The sequence below is a fragment of the Rhamphochromis longiceps genome, linkage group LG18 (genome assembly GCF_057381845.1).
Source record: "Rhamphochromis longiceps isolate RC_006_pf linkage group LG18, R_longiceps_female_GT1.1, whole genome shotgun sequence".
Classification (NCBI taxonomy): domain Eukaryota; kingdom Metazoa; phylum Chordata; class Actinopteri; order Cichliformes; family Cichlidae; genus Rhamphochromis; species Rhamphochromis longiceps.
Genome location: NC_140574.1, coordinates 36,301,692 through 36,319,263, shown reverse-complemented (window position 1 = coordinate 36,319,263; position 17,572 = coordinate 36,301,692). Strand labels below are relative to the sequence as shown.

At 39.2% G+C, this 17,572-nt stretch overlaps 1 protein-coding gene and 1 long non-coding RNA gene across 3 annotated transcripts in view; both read left to right on the top strand.

Annotated features, from left to right (window-relative positions):
- LOC146648767 (uncharacterized) overlaps positions 1-2,443 on the top strand; it is a 68,193-nt gene extending 65,750 nt beyond the window's left edge. For both annotated transcript variants that reach the window (XM_085388477.1, XM_085388476.1), the window contains exon 23: positions 958-2,443. In XM_085388477.1, the coding sequence (XP_085244603.1) occupies positions 958-984 (27 nt within the window). In that variant the 3' untranslated portion in view covers positions 985-2,443. The remainder of the gene's footprint in view (positions 1-957) is intronic.
- Positions 2,444-9,118: 6,675 nt separating this feature from the next.
- LOC146648766 (uncharacterized) lies at positions 9,119-15,514 on the top strand. The gene is made up of 6 exons (XR_014908477.1): positions 9,119-9,194; positions 10,127-10,181; positions 10,460-10,526; positions 11,000-11,150; positions 11,644-11,698; positions 13,131-15,514. It is a non-coding gene; the product is annotated as an uncharacterized LOC146648766 (long non-coding RNA).
- Positions 15,515-17,572: the final 2,058 nt, after the last annotated feature.

Sequence of the window (17,572 nt, the reverse complement as noted above, 5' to 3'; positions counted from 1 at the left end):
CCTTTAAGCACTGCATGGATGTTTTACCGTTCTTGTTTAGTGATGCATTGAAAAAGGGCTGCAGCTATTTATTATTTTAGTAATCAAATAATCTATTGATCATTCCATTGATTAATCCGATAGGAAATACTTTTGTATGTACTTAATGAGAAATAATAAATATTCAAAAGAGAAAAAACACAGGTCTTTCAAATAAACTGCTCATTGGTTTCTATTCTAGAAATTAGTTTAACTGCATAAATCTACGGTGGCCCCTAGAGACAAAGAGACAAAGCACTTACAAACTCCAAAACAGAGTGATTTATAAACACATGGTGAGTGAAAAGGGGTGAGAAAGGGAGAAACGCTCAGTGAATCATTAGAAGCCCCCAGCAACCGGTCTACTGCAGCATAACTGATCCAGCTTTGTCAAAAAGGAGCCTAGTCTTAAAAGTAGAGATAGTGTCTGTCTCCTGAATCCAAACTGGAAGCTGGTTCCATAAAAGATGGACCTGAAAACTGAAGGCTCTGCCTCCCATTCTACTTTTAAATATATCAAGTGATGTTCTGTCGTGTGCATGTCACTGCCACTGATTTGTTGTAACCCGCGGTGTGTGTTTGCAGGCTGTCAGCAGAAGCAGTAAAGCATTGTGTTGTTGCTTTGCGTGCTTCTCTGATTAAAGCCTAGCTCGAGGAAACACCCATCTGTCCACTTCTCACTGCCCAGATGCCACTGATGACCTCCAAACCTGTCCTCTTCCTGCTCCTCCACTGCTTCTTCACCTTCAGCCTTCTCTGCCTCCTTCAGATGTGCCTACCTGTCGTTCCTGAACTCTTTGCTGAAAAACTCCTTCAGTTTGTCCATCAGGCTCTTCACCTTGATCCCCCTCTCCATCCTCTTCATTTCCTTCCATTTCCTTGTCCTCACAAAACTTTTATCCCATCTCTGAATCTGAGTCGTCTCCTCCCTTCTTCTAGACACGCCTTGTCAGCACACCACCTTAACATGAGTCCAGCCCACCGTGGGCTTCGCAGCAATGGCAAGTGTCGGCATCGCCTCGTCTTCACCTCCACCTCAGCTAATATTACTCCTCACCCTCCTCCTCTGTCTCGACTTCTTCCCCATTTTCTTCTCCCCCCATCACAGTGACTCAAGGGGCAAAGAGTGTACCAACCCCAGCTCTGCAGGATGTAGCAAGAAACGCACAGGGAGCCAAGCTGTACGTGTACATGACGGGCACTGTCATGGCTTCAAAGCATACAGACATATCACTGTGTATAATGCATGTATGATGGCATTTAATGGCATCTGGAAACACAAAATCCCTGAACAATATTACTATGAGAGAAAATGCCACACAAGACCACACAGGCCAAAAAAGTAACCGAGAAAAAAAATGTGTCTAAAAAATCCCAAATGCAAAGATAAATAAAAAGTGTCATAAAGATGCCCAGTTGCTTTCTTTCCAAGTGCTACATGTATGATTTTATCCATGCACATAAACAAGCAAATTATTCTCAACGTGTGTTTGTCCCCTAATCACCGTTATCAAAATGTGAGATGACAAGAAATTAAGGTCCAGTGAAGACGGCATTTCTTTAGCTCTTCAGTCCTTCACAGAGAGGTCCAGATGTTAGAACAGTGTGTTAAATTTAACATTCTTCACCAGTCTTCAACCTGTATGTCAAAAATGTAACCAGTAATGTTGAATAAAATTGTCTCCGTATATTAACTTTAATCCATAGATATTTCTTTTACACGATCTCCATGCAGATGTTCTCATGAGCTCAACGACTGCAGATAATCAAGTGAAAATATTTCCCAGCAGATTGTAAATGACTTCAAATCAGCTCGGCTTCACTCGTTCACTGCACTAAATTGCTTAAGTAATTTCATGAACTGAATATAAATGCTAGGGCTAGTTTAGTTCATTAGCATAATATATAACAGGAACACAGGGAATATTTTTAACAGAGTAATTACCTTTATTAATGATGCTCACAACCTAGCAAGGTTTACTTCTAGTGGAGTGTTTGTATACTGCAGGGGCATTTATTAAACCAAATACTTCTTTCAGCCCTGGTGTTTGTCAGTGAATATTTTGATTGTTACTGTAGAAAACATTTTTAAGATATTTTTCCTCTTTGCTGCAAATTTGAAATGCTTAGTTTAGAAAAAATCCTAGCACTTCTTCCTCCTGGAAGAACTGCAAAGATGTCCATAAAGAGTTCACGAGACTTTCAGTGAAAGACAGACGTTGCTATGGTTTAGTCTGCTCCATTGAGTTATCATTCGTTGATAAATCAGCTGAAATCCATTGGACTGGATTGCCCATTGGTTGGGCGTCGTGTTGTTTTTTTTTCTGCCTGTCATATTATCTTCGTCTATGAGTTAACTTCACAACATGCCCACAACATTTACACCCATTGGTCAGTTCTTCAGAAGAGAAATTGAATCGAATAACACACTGTAGTTGCTGTAGTCATCATAATGGAGCCATGGTTTAGTATTTTTCAAAACCATTTTTCCAGAAAGCTTTTCCTGGTGTTTGTTTATGTTACAGCAGAGAGCTTTCTGTTTTGGGGGTTCAATACTGCTGAATATTGAGGTTGTGACTATCAGAGTTTATCCAAAAGACAATCCCATACAGACTGTAAGCTGTTTAAGAATTTAACGTGTAAAACTGTCAGTATAGAGCTTTTATGTAGCTACTGTTAACATGAAGTGCTGTGCAAATGTTTCAGGTATTAAAACTAAACTGTTAAAAACTGATGCCCTGAGTAGGTTTTTTTGCTTGCACTGTACTGTAGCTGGTGCATACTGTGCTCATTTCCATTTGTTTGTAGTGACTCTTGTCAAAATGAATGCACTTAATGTTTTATGATGGCTTTTATTGCACTTTCAAGTATGATCATTAGACCATTATAGGAGTCCAGTGAGAAGAATCACTCGGCTCAAGCAGAAGTAAAGAATGACCACACGGACGCGCCACGTGGTTGAAGAACTAAAGCAAAAACATTTCAAATTTAAACAGTAAAAAGAATATACAGAGGTCAGTGTTGCTCTCTGATATTTACCACAGGATCGGTGTTTTAATCTCTTTTAATGTCATATTGACTTCAGCTGTTGCTTCCATTGGTACCTTCCTGTCATTTTTGATGTGCAGTTCTTTGCCCACTTACTGTGACTGTACCATTAAAAACAGTAATATGCTCCTTGTTAACTCCATTTAATGTTGTTAATGTTTTTGCTTTCACTGATAACTACCCAGTCAGTGTTGTCATGTTATAGTTTGTGTGTGATTCTTACTCTGAATCGGAATAAGTACGGGGGACAACTGTGTGCACTAAGACCAACTCTTTACTCACTTTATTTCCACCTGCATGCATTGCCAGTGTGCAACACGTAATTACACAATCGAACAATAAACACATACAGCCCATACAACAAGTGTTGCATCTTCAAAAACAAAAATAGATAACTGAGCCTTAGTATCGTTGCGACTTGTTTACTGAACCTTCTTTTCAGTGCATGTTCAGAACATCAGTGTCCATTTTACTGCGTCCTACAGGACCCTCTCTTCTTCCTCTTTCTTACAACATTAATGTAACACAGAACCAATACTGCTTCTCCTGGCATTACCATGGTAACAACACTCATTCTATCTGCTTCTTTCAGATGAATAACAGGAACTTGGGATGTAGGTATCTATGAATAATAACTATTATGCATACCCATATATTTATAAAAACAACTAATTTCTTGCGATGCCACAACCAGGGACAATTATGAATACACTACATCTCCCCTTTTAAACAAAAACAGAATATTTCTTTTCTCCCTTTCCTTTGGAGCAAGCAGTGCGCCGTCCGGCAGTGTCGGCTCCAGCTGCGATGGAAGTATCGGCAATGTGGTTCGCAGACGTGGTGCAGTGGTGTAGCTTTATAGGCAAGAAGAGCTCGATATGGATCAGCTGCTTTTTTTCAGTCTGTACAGCACCTTCTGCTTCTCCATTACTTTGCGGAAACTTAGGACTGCTTGTGATGTGCTTAAAGCCGTACGCTGCTGTGAAGTCTGCAAAGGTTTGACCTGAATACTGTCGCCTATTACCAGACATGAGGACCTCTGGGATGCCATGACGGGCGAAGAAAGATTTCAGGTGAGTAATGACATCGTTTGATTTTGTTTAACAAAGCAATCTCAACAAATCTAGAGTGCTAGTCAACAGCCAGAAGGTACGTTTTCCCCCACTCTGCCATGGGCGGGCAGGGTATCCTGTTGGCATGAGTGGCTCACTGTGATTGTGTCTTTCTTGAATGCATGTTCTGCATCACCATCTCAGAGTTTTGTTGACTCAGCCCGGGCCACCACACTGTTTGGCGTACACGAGCTTTACATTTTACAACACCTTGATTTCCATCGTGTAGTTTTTCCAGCACTTCATTTCTCATTGCGGAAGGAATTACAAGCCGTGTATCTTGTGTGTGAATAAAGATCAGCAGGTGAATTTATTAAAGTGTGAGTTCAGGTGAAATCAGAGAGGTGTGTGTTAAAGAGTGTGTAAATGCCCACTGTGACGTCACATCCACAGTGTGTCATCAGTGTTTGTGGTCACAGTGTTTCTGTTTTCATGTTCAGGTTCTCGTTTAAAGTCTCTGTCGCTCACATTTTACTGTTAAATGTTTGAATGTTTAAATGTGAGTGTGTGCCTGTGTAACAGCGCCCTCTAGTGGCCTCCTGCACTATGAGCTCTGCAGACAGGAATGAGCTTTGAGCAGCTCTATGTAACCCTGGTAAACATAGCTGTCAATAAATAAAGCCTGCTAGTAAAAACAGTCATAAGAAATATATTACAGGTGATAAATAATCAATAAATAGATCATAATGGTTAAAAAACTAATTAAAAAACAACAACAATGATGCAATTCATGGTATAGTGTTTCATTTGTGTTTAAAAACATCCATCCAACCATCTTCATCCGCTTTATCCGAGGCCGGGTCGCGGGGGCAGCAGCCTAAGCAAAGAGGCCCAGACATGTTAAAGGTTAAAAAACTTGCTGCTTCACTGTGTTTTCATGTTAATTCAGGTAAAATGGGTAAAATATGTGTTCAGACTCTTATGATAACTATAATAAGAACATAACTGAACGAGACTTGGTGAGTAGTGTTGGTGAGATGAAGCCTCGTGATGAACTGAAGCTTCTATCCAACTGGTCGATTTATGGTTTGAAGCATTGTGATGATTCATTTGCTCTACTGCGCCATCAAGTGGACGATTCTAGTGAAACAGGCTCTGTGATTATAATGATGTGATGTGTAAACCTCTAAACTGAATATATACATTCTTTTCATGGTTATTTATCCCGAATATTTTCTCAGTGTGTCTGATACAAAAGAGAAAGTGGAAACTATCAGGACAGAGTTTTGATATGATTGTGTAACTGTTAGGGCTCGGTATCGTCACTGATTTCTAGAATCGATTCCACGATTGGATTCTGATCATGCATCACTACATATCCATATTTTTATATCTATAAAAAGTAGGGGTGCAACGATACACAAAATTCACGGTTCGGTTCGGTTCGATACTTTGGTGTCACGGTTCGATATTTTTTCGATACAAAAAAAATGTTCATGCCTTTTTAATTTGTCATTTATTAAAATTATAAATATATATTTTAACTCAAAAGTACAGTTTTTAAATTTAACCCTAACCCTTGTGCGTGTTTTTTATTTTGACAGCGAATGCGCACCTGCGGACCACTTATGTGCAGCCCTGGTTATTTAGCTCGTCATATCGCAGCCACAGAAATTCTTTTGTCCATGAAACCATAAAGCTGCACTTTCTTTTTGCCTTATAGTCTGATTTGTCATAACTTCTCCGTTTTGTGGTAAGCTTTTCTTTGGCTGTCACTTCTTCACCCTGACCTGTCTTATTTGGCTCAGCAGAACTAAAATATAAATCCTGCTGCTTTTACACACACACACACATAAGCTCAGCGATTCTCTGCGCGATCAACCTCTCACATGTTTAAGCTGCGGGAGATTTCACTTGTCATGTTTGCATAGTAAGCTAACAATTAATAAGACGATGTCAGAGGAATTGGTGCACAAATTATCATCACTCACAGATCAGTGCTGTCGCTCTCTATACACAGTTCGCACGATTGCAAAGTGAAAGCAAAAAAAACAAGCGCAAATTCAAACGCGATTTCAATATGTCACATATTGACAGTGGCTCACCGATGCCAATGACATAATTACCCAGCTACATTTCTGAAAGAATGCAAAAGCATTGACATATATTTTTCCTACAATAGCCCGACGGGCAGGGAAGAGATAGATTTTGGTAGCCCGACTGAAAAAATCGCTAGCTCCGGGACGTCGGGCTAGCGATATTGCAAGCCCTGTATCTGATTGAGGAATCACTCATCTTTGGAAAAGAGAGTTTATTACAGAGAAATGTCTCTTTCCAAAATAAAAGCTATACTATCCGCTTCTTCTGGGCTATATTCTCAGCAGCATAAGGAGAATCATGTGCTAACAGCTGTCTAAATGACTCGGCTAAAGTTAGTAGCATGCTTGCTTGTTTTTTTTCTGCTTCCACTTGTCTTTGCACTAGGATGATGTCGGCGTAAATGTGCAGTCATATTCGTTGTGTTCCCACTAGTGCTTTCAGGTTAATCTCGTTGAAATGACCTTAACGCCACAACACGGCAAATCTCCGTTAACGAGCTACCGCCGATCGCTCCGTGCATGGGGCTAGACGGCCAACACGTTAACGAGCTAACTGTGCTAACACACTAGTTCCCACCCATGTAATTAAGCATTGCGTGGCACATCCAACATACTGTTTTACTTTAGTCCATGACTCGCTTACCTTCAGGGTCATACGTCACATGAAAACCAAAATAATTCCAAACGCCAGATCTGAATGAGGGTGGGGGAGGTCCATGTTGCAAGGAGAGCTTAACTTCTGTCACGCTAGCTTGCCCTGCGCTCTTCCTTCTGACTATGCTGTCTGTGTTGAGCGCTCAGTGGATCTGCGCTCGACAGTGCAGCCTAGGCAGAGTAGTCGAACGCAGATTCACTGAGCGCTCAACAAAGACAGCATCGTCAGAAGGAAAGTTGATAAAATAAATTACAAATGTTGTATTGTTCATATTGTACATATGCGTACCGAACCGAAAGCACTGTATCGAACGGTTCAATATCGATACGAATATCGTTGCACCCCTAATAAAAAGAAAGCTGACACTTGCCAGACTTTATCAAAGGTGTAAACATCACAGCAGAGGCCTTTGTGTCAAAGTAGCTGAGGATAAAACAGAAAAACATGAAGGTGATTTTCCTGGCCTGGATTTTATAAAAATATTCTGCAGTAAATCAAAAACGAAAGAAAACCATGAATCAACATCTGAACATTACCTGATGCTGCTGAAGTGAAGCAAGGTTACAGAGGTTGGATTAGAGACACAGCAAAAGTTTTTCATTTTTAAAAAGTTTAAATATGTTCAGTATTGAACAGCAGAAATTAGGCTTTCTTTTTGGAAGTAAGTGAAAGGAAATAAACAGCATCCGACAGGCTGTAAACAACGGTAGACTTGTGCGTAACAAGCAAGCGAATAATGCAGAAAACAGATTTTTAGACGGGAAACTGTTCTTGAAGTACAGAGAGAGAGAGTGTCATGATCCAAGCAGGCAGGAACACAGGCACAAATGTAATCTTCAAAAAAATGGGTTTTATTATACCCCCAAAAAGGACAAGATGATTACAAAAATTCAAAATAACAAAAAATAAAGTTTTTAAGAAGCAAGTGGGCCCATAAAAGAGGTTAACTTAACAGACTGCTACTCAAAAGTCACTTAACAAAAACATAACTCAACAAACTGACCTGCCCAAATGAGAAACAGCTCCAGTTATATAGCAAATGAATAAACCATTATATACACCAAATGTGAAAACTAAAGAGATAACAGCTAACCATCATTCAAGAAGAACCCCATTCCCCCTGCATGATCACAATAGATGGTCCAGTCCACTTTATTGGCTTCTGCATTTGAACCAGCTCCACCCTCAGCCTCCTCTTTCAGCCAAACCAGGAAGGACTGGAGCGGAGGTCAGGTAACGCAGAAAGAGCAGAAATATAATCACCCACCTATATAAAATAACAAACAATGCAAAGCAAAGTCTATGCCACCATTTGGGCTATAGCTTAGTGCTGTCATGCATTACAGGTAAACTCAAAATATCAAATTAGTTAACTTATGATCACAGAAGCTTTAGAGCATAACGTAAACATAAGACAAAAGACCAAATGAATATTACCCAAGCATCTCAGTTGTGTGGTTGCATGCATCCATCACAGAGAGAGAGAGAGCGAGAGAGCTGTGCATGAAGTGTGATTTTTATCGCGCTCGAAGCGAAACAGCAAAAGTCAGAGTGAATTCATGACGATGTTTATGTGAAGCGTAGTTTGGATCTTCTTTGGCCGCTGCTTCATGTTGTGTTGGGCTCTTGAATAACACTCCTGCTCAAGTGATAACGTGGAGCAACAACAATCTTTAATGCAGTTTTTCTTGTGGCTGTTCACGTGCCAACCCATTTCCTGTTTGTGGGTAAGTACTGCCGCCTAGTGGCGCATGCATGTACATCCATATAGATTACACCACAGTTCAGTCAATATTGTTTGGACAGAGATAAAAGCTGCAGCTTCAGAATCAGCGCAAAAAGGGCGTAAACACAAAGCGCGGACCGGCCAACGGATCAGAATCAGCGAGCTGTCGGCTTTCAGCCACGGCCGTGTCCGTGCCGTCGGGTGAGAAAGCCACATCTCACTGATCCTGATCCGTGATCCATAAACGCTTTGTGTTTATGTCTTTGTGCACTGTAAAATGTAATTCTAGACGTTTGTTATTTCAACATATTATTCTATATCAGTTTGACGATAGATGACTGAAGTTGTTGTTATAACATAGAATTACAAGTTAAAAACGTCCCAATTACACCAAAAAAAAAGCTAACTTGAAAACTCATGTCCAGCTAAATCAGCAACTTATCTTAACTTGACAATGTGGGTAAGTTGAGCACAGCAGGATTCAAAACTGTCCCACGTGACTGCTATCGAGGTGCATCATGGGGAATTGGCGGTTAACGACATGCTCACTTTACTTGGACGTTTTCTAATCGTCTTCTTTGGAATCTGCTTTCACGGTGAGTAACATTGGTTATAACTATAAGGAAAGAGAGCTACGAAAGTTGGAACATGTTTTGAATTCATGGCATGACGTGGGTTTTCTCTTTTACCGAAATGTTTGCTTTAGCTAATGTAACTTTAGCCCACAAGGTCCAGCTTGTGTGTCATGACCAAACTTGACCTAATAAACTGACATATGGCCTTTTTTATGGGTTTAATGTGGCACTGACCAAGTCACAAGTATTGTGCCGCTAGCTTTAAGGTTGTGCACTCAACCACTGCTGCGATATTAGCAAGCTAACTCAGCTAATTAAGCTTATTTCATATTGTCTCTGTACTTGTAACAACAGGCTGTTGTATTTTGGTGGAAGTTCATTTTGGCAATATTTCCAATAACTGGCTGGGTTCAAAAAGAACTTTTTGGCAGGACTCCGATGCTTGTTGTCATCTGTTTACACCTATGTAATCACTTAAGTTGTTATTAAGTGCTGCATGCTAAGCTGCAAGAGTGCACTGAGGATTGAGACAAAATATGGTCCACAAACCAGCATTATATTAGTTTTTATCAGATAGTCCTCCAGTGTGTTTATTTTTTGCTTTAATTACATTGTGCAGTTATTTGTTACCCTGAAATGCTCTATGCTTAACAACAGCTCACTAATTTAACTTATTTTTGGACTCTTGTGATCAGTATGACCAGATTGTGTGAGTTTCCATACTAAAAGAGCTGTAGAGATAAAATAATTGGCATAAGAGACACTGATTTTTGGCATGATATACTGCAGAAGTGTTTTTGGTTTTTTTTTTTTTGCATAATTTACCTTTTAATTAAACTGCATTCCCTGTATTGTAACAAAACTAACATTGTTTATATGTCAGAAAATTAGCAAACATGAATAAATGGCGAAAACAATATAATTATAACATATTTTTATTTTACTTATTTTAGGTCTGTGAAGCCAAACTTGATGCTGGGGATTTAATTTTGTCAGTGGAGTCAAATGGTAAGTTACAATTTGTGCATTTTGTCATATTGGAAACACCACAGATTATATTGTAACTTAATAGCTCTGTAGAACAAATGATATAAAGATTGTAGTGTCAGGGTCCTTAAGAAGTAATATTGCACTATTGATGATCGCATGCAGGTGGCATAAACTAAATATTCAGACGTGCTACCAACAAATGATTCATTAACAAAAGCAGTGGAGCAGACTGTTTAGGTTCTTGTGGTTGTAATAACATCCATAACTGAAGGTTTGTCATTAATTTATTTTCACAGGTCTAGATGATCACATCTGACTTTGTCATTTAAATGAGGTGGACTTGCAAACTTTGCACTCTTTTGGGTAAATTGCCGTCCACTACATATACACAGAATGTGCACAGTATTTCAGATATAAAAAGCGAGTATGTAATGGACTCGCTGGCTTTAATGTAAAAAGCCTGTTGTGTAACTTTAATGAGGCAGTTGGACAAAAGCAGTATTGCTCATCAAGGTAAACATCTGAGGAATAAGGCAATTGTTACTTGTCCTTTCACTCAGTGTTCTTTTAATCACACATTTACTCCAGTTTTACATCACATAAGTCATTTTCACAATCATTCTACTTTAAAAGATTTCAAGACAGAGCTTATTGTTCTCTGAACTTCCTTGTTTGCTGAACGGCAGGTAAAGTGCATCTTTTTGTTTGTTTGCTTTTGTGTGTTTGTGTTTTCTCTAATGGGCCTCAGATTAAGCCTCAGTTTGCTTAAATTTGGGTCTCAAAGAATCTTTTTTTATTCTGCCTGTACTCCCCACCCCTCTTCTTCTGTTGCTCAGGTTGAAGCAGAATTTGCCTGTCTTACATCTGTTGACCTGAAAGGGTTCCTTTTTGCTATGCTTGACCATTATGGAGAGGTTCGTGGAGCTGTACAAAATCAAGAGCGGCATGGGAGGGCTAACTAGGCTCATAAAATGCTTCGGTGATGATGTAAGTGTTCAACTGCGAAATCTAATCCTTTAAGTTTTAGGTTATCCAGTTCAACTGATGAACTCATTGAAAGAAGGCTGATGAGTAAAGTCTGTCATCACATTTCACAACTGGACATTTAGTGTGGTAACTTTTACTGTGTATATTGGTGGTAGGTTGGATATCATTGATTGATTGATTGGTAATTTATTTCAACATGTGAACAATATACAAGTACATTTAGAAAAGAAATAAGAGAGAGAAAAAAATACTATACAAATTACATACAAAAAACCATTCTGATTAATTTACATGTTGAAAGGGAGTGGGAAGAAGTATACACTTATTTATCATATTCTACTTGAATGTCCTGATAAGCCTGATTCAAAATCTCCAATGATAATCATATATTGATGGAATTATGTATCAAAAGCTGTGAATTTGGAGCTGTCTGCATGCTTCATAAACACTGTTTAAAAAGTGTTTTTGTTTTCTTTTTGACTTCTTTGACCAGAGCCCTACACAAAGGAAGAGGACAGAGGACCTCACACACTCTCAAGACTGTGAAGGTTAGCATTGTTTATTTTAGTAAATTTTATAATGACAGCACCACAGTGGATTTTAAACTAAACAATAGATGCCACATGATAACATGTGTACTTCTTCCTCACCAAATGTATTATTACAAGATCTTTGACACTGGATTTGGTCTGGGTTTCAGAGAAACTAACTGGCAAGCTAGCATTGATATTATTAGTGTCTTGTGTTTATTCGTGTCTTCACCAGGGTCTTTGACATTTCGCTGCTGTACTCTTCACTTCAGCTTTACGTTTGATTTCTCACATTGTATATTGTAATGGCAGAGACATTAGGATATTTAAGGGGCTGCAGTGGCTGCTACAGCTGTGGGGGGCAATACTTCGTGAAGTGTCCTGGACCCTGGAAAAGAGACTGTGTAGACTGTGTAGACTGGGTAAGCAATTAAAGGCAAGGCAAGGCAAGTTTATTTGTATAGCACAATTCAACAACAAGGTGATTCAAAGTGCTTTACAGAGACATTAGAAACAAGAACAAATAAAAAGCATGATTTAAAATTGAATAAAACAAGCAAATAAACTATAGCAAATAAAGGTTACTGGCCCAGAGTCATTGGGCAGCTGGGTAAAGGTGGATGTTGATATTCAGTGCCAATTATGCAACCTGTTCAGCCATGTCTATATGCTCTTTTTTTTTTTTATGCTGTTAATATAGGGAGAAAAAATAAACTTGAATCAATAAACTGATTAAAGAAGCATGGTCTATGGAGCCACAATCTGATCCTGTAGTGTAGCTGCAGTTTGCACAGTTCATGTATTCTCAGACAGATTTGGTTTAGAGCACAGCCAATATTTAGCGTAAGTAGATTTAAATTTACACACACTGGTGATGGCAGCTACATTGTAGCCACAGTCACCCTGGGGCGCACTGACAGAGGCGAGGCTGCCGGACACTGGCACCACCGGGCCCTATGACCACCACCAGTAGGTAACAGGTGAAGTGTCTTGCCCAAGGACACAATGACTGAAACTGTCGGAGCCGGGGCTCGAACCGGCAACCTTCCGATGATAAGACGAACTGTCAACTCTTGAGCCACGATTCAGTCATCCACCCATGTGTGTGAATGACTGAATGTGTAAAGCGCTTTTGAGTCCTTAAGGTACTAATAAAGCGCTTTACAAATACAGGCCAGTTACCATTTAAATGGAAAATTTTGTTTGAATTCTGCAATTGAAGACATGCTCAGTTATTTATGAACATGGTCTTTGTTTAAAGCAAGAAATGGATTTGTAACATGGGGGTGCATATCTCATTCTGAAAAAACTTTACTAATAAGTGTTACCCAAAGCCAATCAGCATCAGCCAAGGCATCAGTGTGGCTCTTCTTTGGAAAGACATGAATTCTTAAGCACGAGGGATATTGTGTAATTTTATTTTATTTTTTGTCTTTGAACCCTTTTATAGCCGACAGGTATTGAAGACACGTTTTCTAAGAGGATGAAAGTTGCCATTGTGATGGTGAAAGAAGAAGACATCATCGATGTGTTGGTTGTCGTTGAGGCGGCAGTAATCCTGTCTAATCTGAGGGATGTCTCAAGTGCCATTTCCATGCTGATGGGCCTTCTCTTTGCCCTCAACATAGACTATCCAACGGAACTTAAGGGCATCTTTGAAGTCATTCAGAACATCCTAATGAACATTGGTGGAAGGCAGTGCGTCTCACTAGTGCATGGTCTAAGAAACAGACTCTTGCAGAACGCCATGCAGAACTGTAATTGTATGCTCACAGCATACAATTGCCTTAGTGTTAAGGACAGTTTTTATTTTACTGTTTGTTTTTTTATTCTTGCAAGTTCTCATTCTCACTTTTGTATGTCACTAAATGACTACACTTTACATTCCAGATTAGACAATTACTCATTTGTTCATGGTTTAAGAAACTTACGTGAACAACAATATAATGGTGGACTCTGCAGATGCTTATCTCATCAAGTCAGTAGTTTTTCCTTTGTTTTGCAATTGAGCAGACTCAAACTAATGTTGCTGAAATATTCATATTATCAAATGTTTCAGAAGCATGCACTCATTTTCAGAGATATTGGTTCTGTGGAATTTGTTGCAATTGTTTTTGTTTTTTTGGGGGGTTTTTTTTCTTTTTTTTTTTGCCTGTCCCGTTTGGCTCTTATGCCATCAGAGTTGTTGTCTAAAGGCAAAGAAAGATGCCCAACGGATTTACTTTACCAAATTGACCATCCCAGCCTTGCCGTAATGGTCCATTTGATTCACCTTTTATTGTTCATTTTATTTTCACTTACTGAATACGGGACAGACTTGACTGGAGGAAAGAAGGGGAGAAAGAAAGAGGGAAAGAGAAACAGCTGAGAAGAGGGACGGGGGAGAAGGGCAAAAAACATAAACCAACAGAATGAGCAGAAAAAAAAAGAAAAAGAAAAAAAAATGCATCTATCAATCACCTGGATCACCTGCTGAGAAAGAAAAAAGAAAACAAGCAGAAGAGAACAAGAGTAATAGAATAAACAACATCACAATGATATATGGGAATATGACAGTAAATACTAAATATTAAACATTATTGTGCAGCACATAAGATCAACAGAACACAGTGTGCTTTGAGGTAGGAGCCAAAAAGGGTGTAGTTTGTGGGTGTGATCACCTGTGTGTACACCTGTGAGCATGGACGCGCTTGTTTTTAAAAGGTTCCTTCATGTAATGATCTGCTAGAGGGTGTGGGGGGGCCACAGCCCCGTCCTCCAGGGCATGAAGCAGGTATGGAGGAGATCAAAACTCCAGACATCCAGAGGCCCCCAGAACACAAGAGACCAAGGAAGACCAACAGAGGGGCAGCCGCGCCACTGTTCCAGTAAGAGCTGAGGAGAGTCCCAGATGAGGGCTCACTCAGCAGCCGCGGAGCAGAAGCCAGGGGGAGTTGCAGTGACGCGCCCGTGAGCTCCGCCGGCAGCCAGCCGTGCCTGAGTGACCGAGCCCCAGGCCCCAATTTGTTGCAATTGTAAACGAAGACAAATAGAAGAGTTTGATGTCTTAGTTGTTATAAACTGATCTTTACTGTCACTCATCAAAGGTTTTGTACTATTTTAATATTTCAAGTTTTGTGCTAACAGGTGTGACTGAGCACAATGAAGTTTAAAAATTTTGCAAATGTAAAGAATAACTTTTCTAAAATAGCAAGTGTCCCGTTGATACATTACAATAATGCAGACTTTATGTTGTTACTTCACAAGAATCACTACTGCTCCTAGAGTATTGGTCAGAATTTAATCTTCACCCAAACTGGGCTCAAGACCAAGTTCAAATTTATTGTTTCACAGGGAGCAACTTTTGAGTTTTGATGGATTGTGAGCCTGATGAGCTACGTCACTGATTTCTGTTTCTCAGATGACTAAGATGGCACAATAAATGTTGAATGTTGCATGCTCATGAGTAATTATCTTGTCATGTTCTTAAAACAAACTTTCTGCCTGAATTGATCAGATACACTTTAATGGAATCTGTGGGTTTTTATTTTTTTTCTGTAAACAACAGAAAATTTATTTAAAGGAATGTAGATATTTAAACCTGAACTCTAAGATAAGCCTAACAGGTAGTTTTGCTGAAATGGACGTTAGAAAGCTTAAAAAAGAAAAACTTAAGATGTTCAATACACATTTTTCTTTACATCCAGTCAGTCAACTCTGATAATTAAAATGAAACTGATTTACGAGTTCACTCAGCTACTTTAAGGAGCTCAGTTAATTAATAAACTTAAATCAACTTAGCTAACAGATTATGTTAAGCTGAAATAGATTCCTAAGTTAAAAGAACTACTAAAGTATTTGAATTAACTGAAAAACCCAAGTCAACTGAACTAGGACAAGAGTTTAAACAATAGATTATTTTAATTTAGCTGAAAGGGTTTTCCCAAGTAAAAATGACAATTAAAGGAGTTGAACTGGCTAACAAATCTCAGTCAACTAAACTAAGATGAAAGTTTAGACGACATGTGATTTTTCATCAACACAACATTTGGTTGTGTTACAAGAACAAACTCTATTTCTTGACTTAACTTAAAATTTTAAGGCAGCCCTTTACCTGATATTTTTAAGTTGAAACAAGTTATATTTTACAGTGTGGTTTAAACTGTGAATATACTGCTGTGTATTGAAGTTCCTCTTGTTTTGCATAGAAATATACTATAATATATATAATATAATATAGTCGGCCTCTTGTGTAAAGGACACAGTGATGCTAAAGTCAGAAGCTGTGGTCAGTTCAGTCAGCCCAGGTTTCAGTATTCATGACATGCCTGAGGTAAAATTTGACCTCACTCCCCCTTAGTTAAAAGAAATAATGAAAAAACTCCTGACTTAACTCTCTGTGCTTGCATTGGGATGGCTCTCAGGAAGGCATCAGTGCAGCACTGTACCAGTGACAGTGATGTAAGCTACTCATCATTGGTTTTGGGTCAAAAACTGCACCAAAGGCTAATTACCACCTCAATTCCTGAAAAGCAGGAAATATATGAATGATTTTGAGCATATATGTATTCTGCCCGTTCCATTATTTTATGATACAGGCAATAATTCATGAACCCTGTCTGTGTCTATCCTATGAATTCTAGCCAAAAGCACCTGAGAACATGCACATGATGCGGTGAGCAACAAGTGTGCAGAGCACAGCGATGAAGACAGAGTGGAGCAAGTTTCAAGCTTCTGATGCTCCAGGTAACTGCACACAGATAACCTGAGACGTGTGAAGCTTTCAGTGGGTCTGTGTGATGGTTTATTGGGTAGAAACAGGCTCGAAACCACAACGGTTTCATACAATTATATTTGGCCCCCGAGAAGTTTTACAGCTTTCCTAGTGATAAAAACCTCCTGTATTGTAATTCATGCTACTGCTGGGATTAAATTATTTGAAGTGCCTCAATTCTGCCATATAACCATATAGTGTAGTATTAACTGGACACGGCCCTAAAAAATAAAGGCATTAGACAAGTGTCCCTGGAAGTCAAACGCTGCAGACTCTCACTCACGCTTGCCTGGGAAAAAGTAGATAAGACGGGACCATCTCTGGTGGAAAGTTACTGACACACTGTTGTTTAGACTAGAGTGAGAGAGCTTCTGTAATAAAACTGTCAGGGGCTCACCAGCATTTTGAGATCAACATGTCGTGCAGGACGCATCTCCCTCCTAGATGTAATAAAGAGTTAAATGGTCTACTGAGCAGTGTTTTGTCTTCCATCGGATGCCTCGGAGGAATCAAAGGAACTCGGTGAAGTGTTGATATTTAACACTACACAAAATCATCAAGCAAATGACAATTAAAAGACAGAAAAGTTTTTACTACAGAAATTTCTGTTTTTCACGACTACAGTTTAAAAAACGAAAGGAAAAAACTGTGCAGTGTGGGCAATGAGCTGTCAGGGCTTTTACACGTTTATTTCTTACGATTTAAGTACAAAGAGCCATGCCAACAGATTTCTGTCTTTGTCACAGCAGCTTTTTCTTTATCATGTAGAAAAACAGTTAAATATGTCACTTCTTTACACAGTAAGGGGAGTTTCACTGGTCTGGCATACAGTGGGCTGTATGTGGCCCGCTATGTAAAATGAGTCTCAATCTTCATGGTCTGAGAGATGCAGCCCACAAGAATGATTGAGGAATCAGGGCTGGACTGGGAGGAAATCGGCCCTGGCAGTTTTGGTCTAGGTGGCCGATCATGATCGCTCCAGAAAAAGACAGAAATATATAAAAAATAAAATAACATAACATACAGTGGTGTGAAAGTGTCACACTTAAATGTTTCAGATCATCACATTTAAATATTACACAACAACAACACAAGTCAACACAAAATGCACTTTCTAAATGAAAGTGTTTATTATTAAG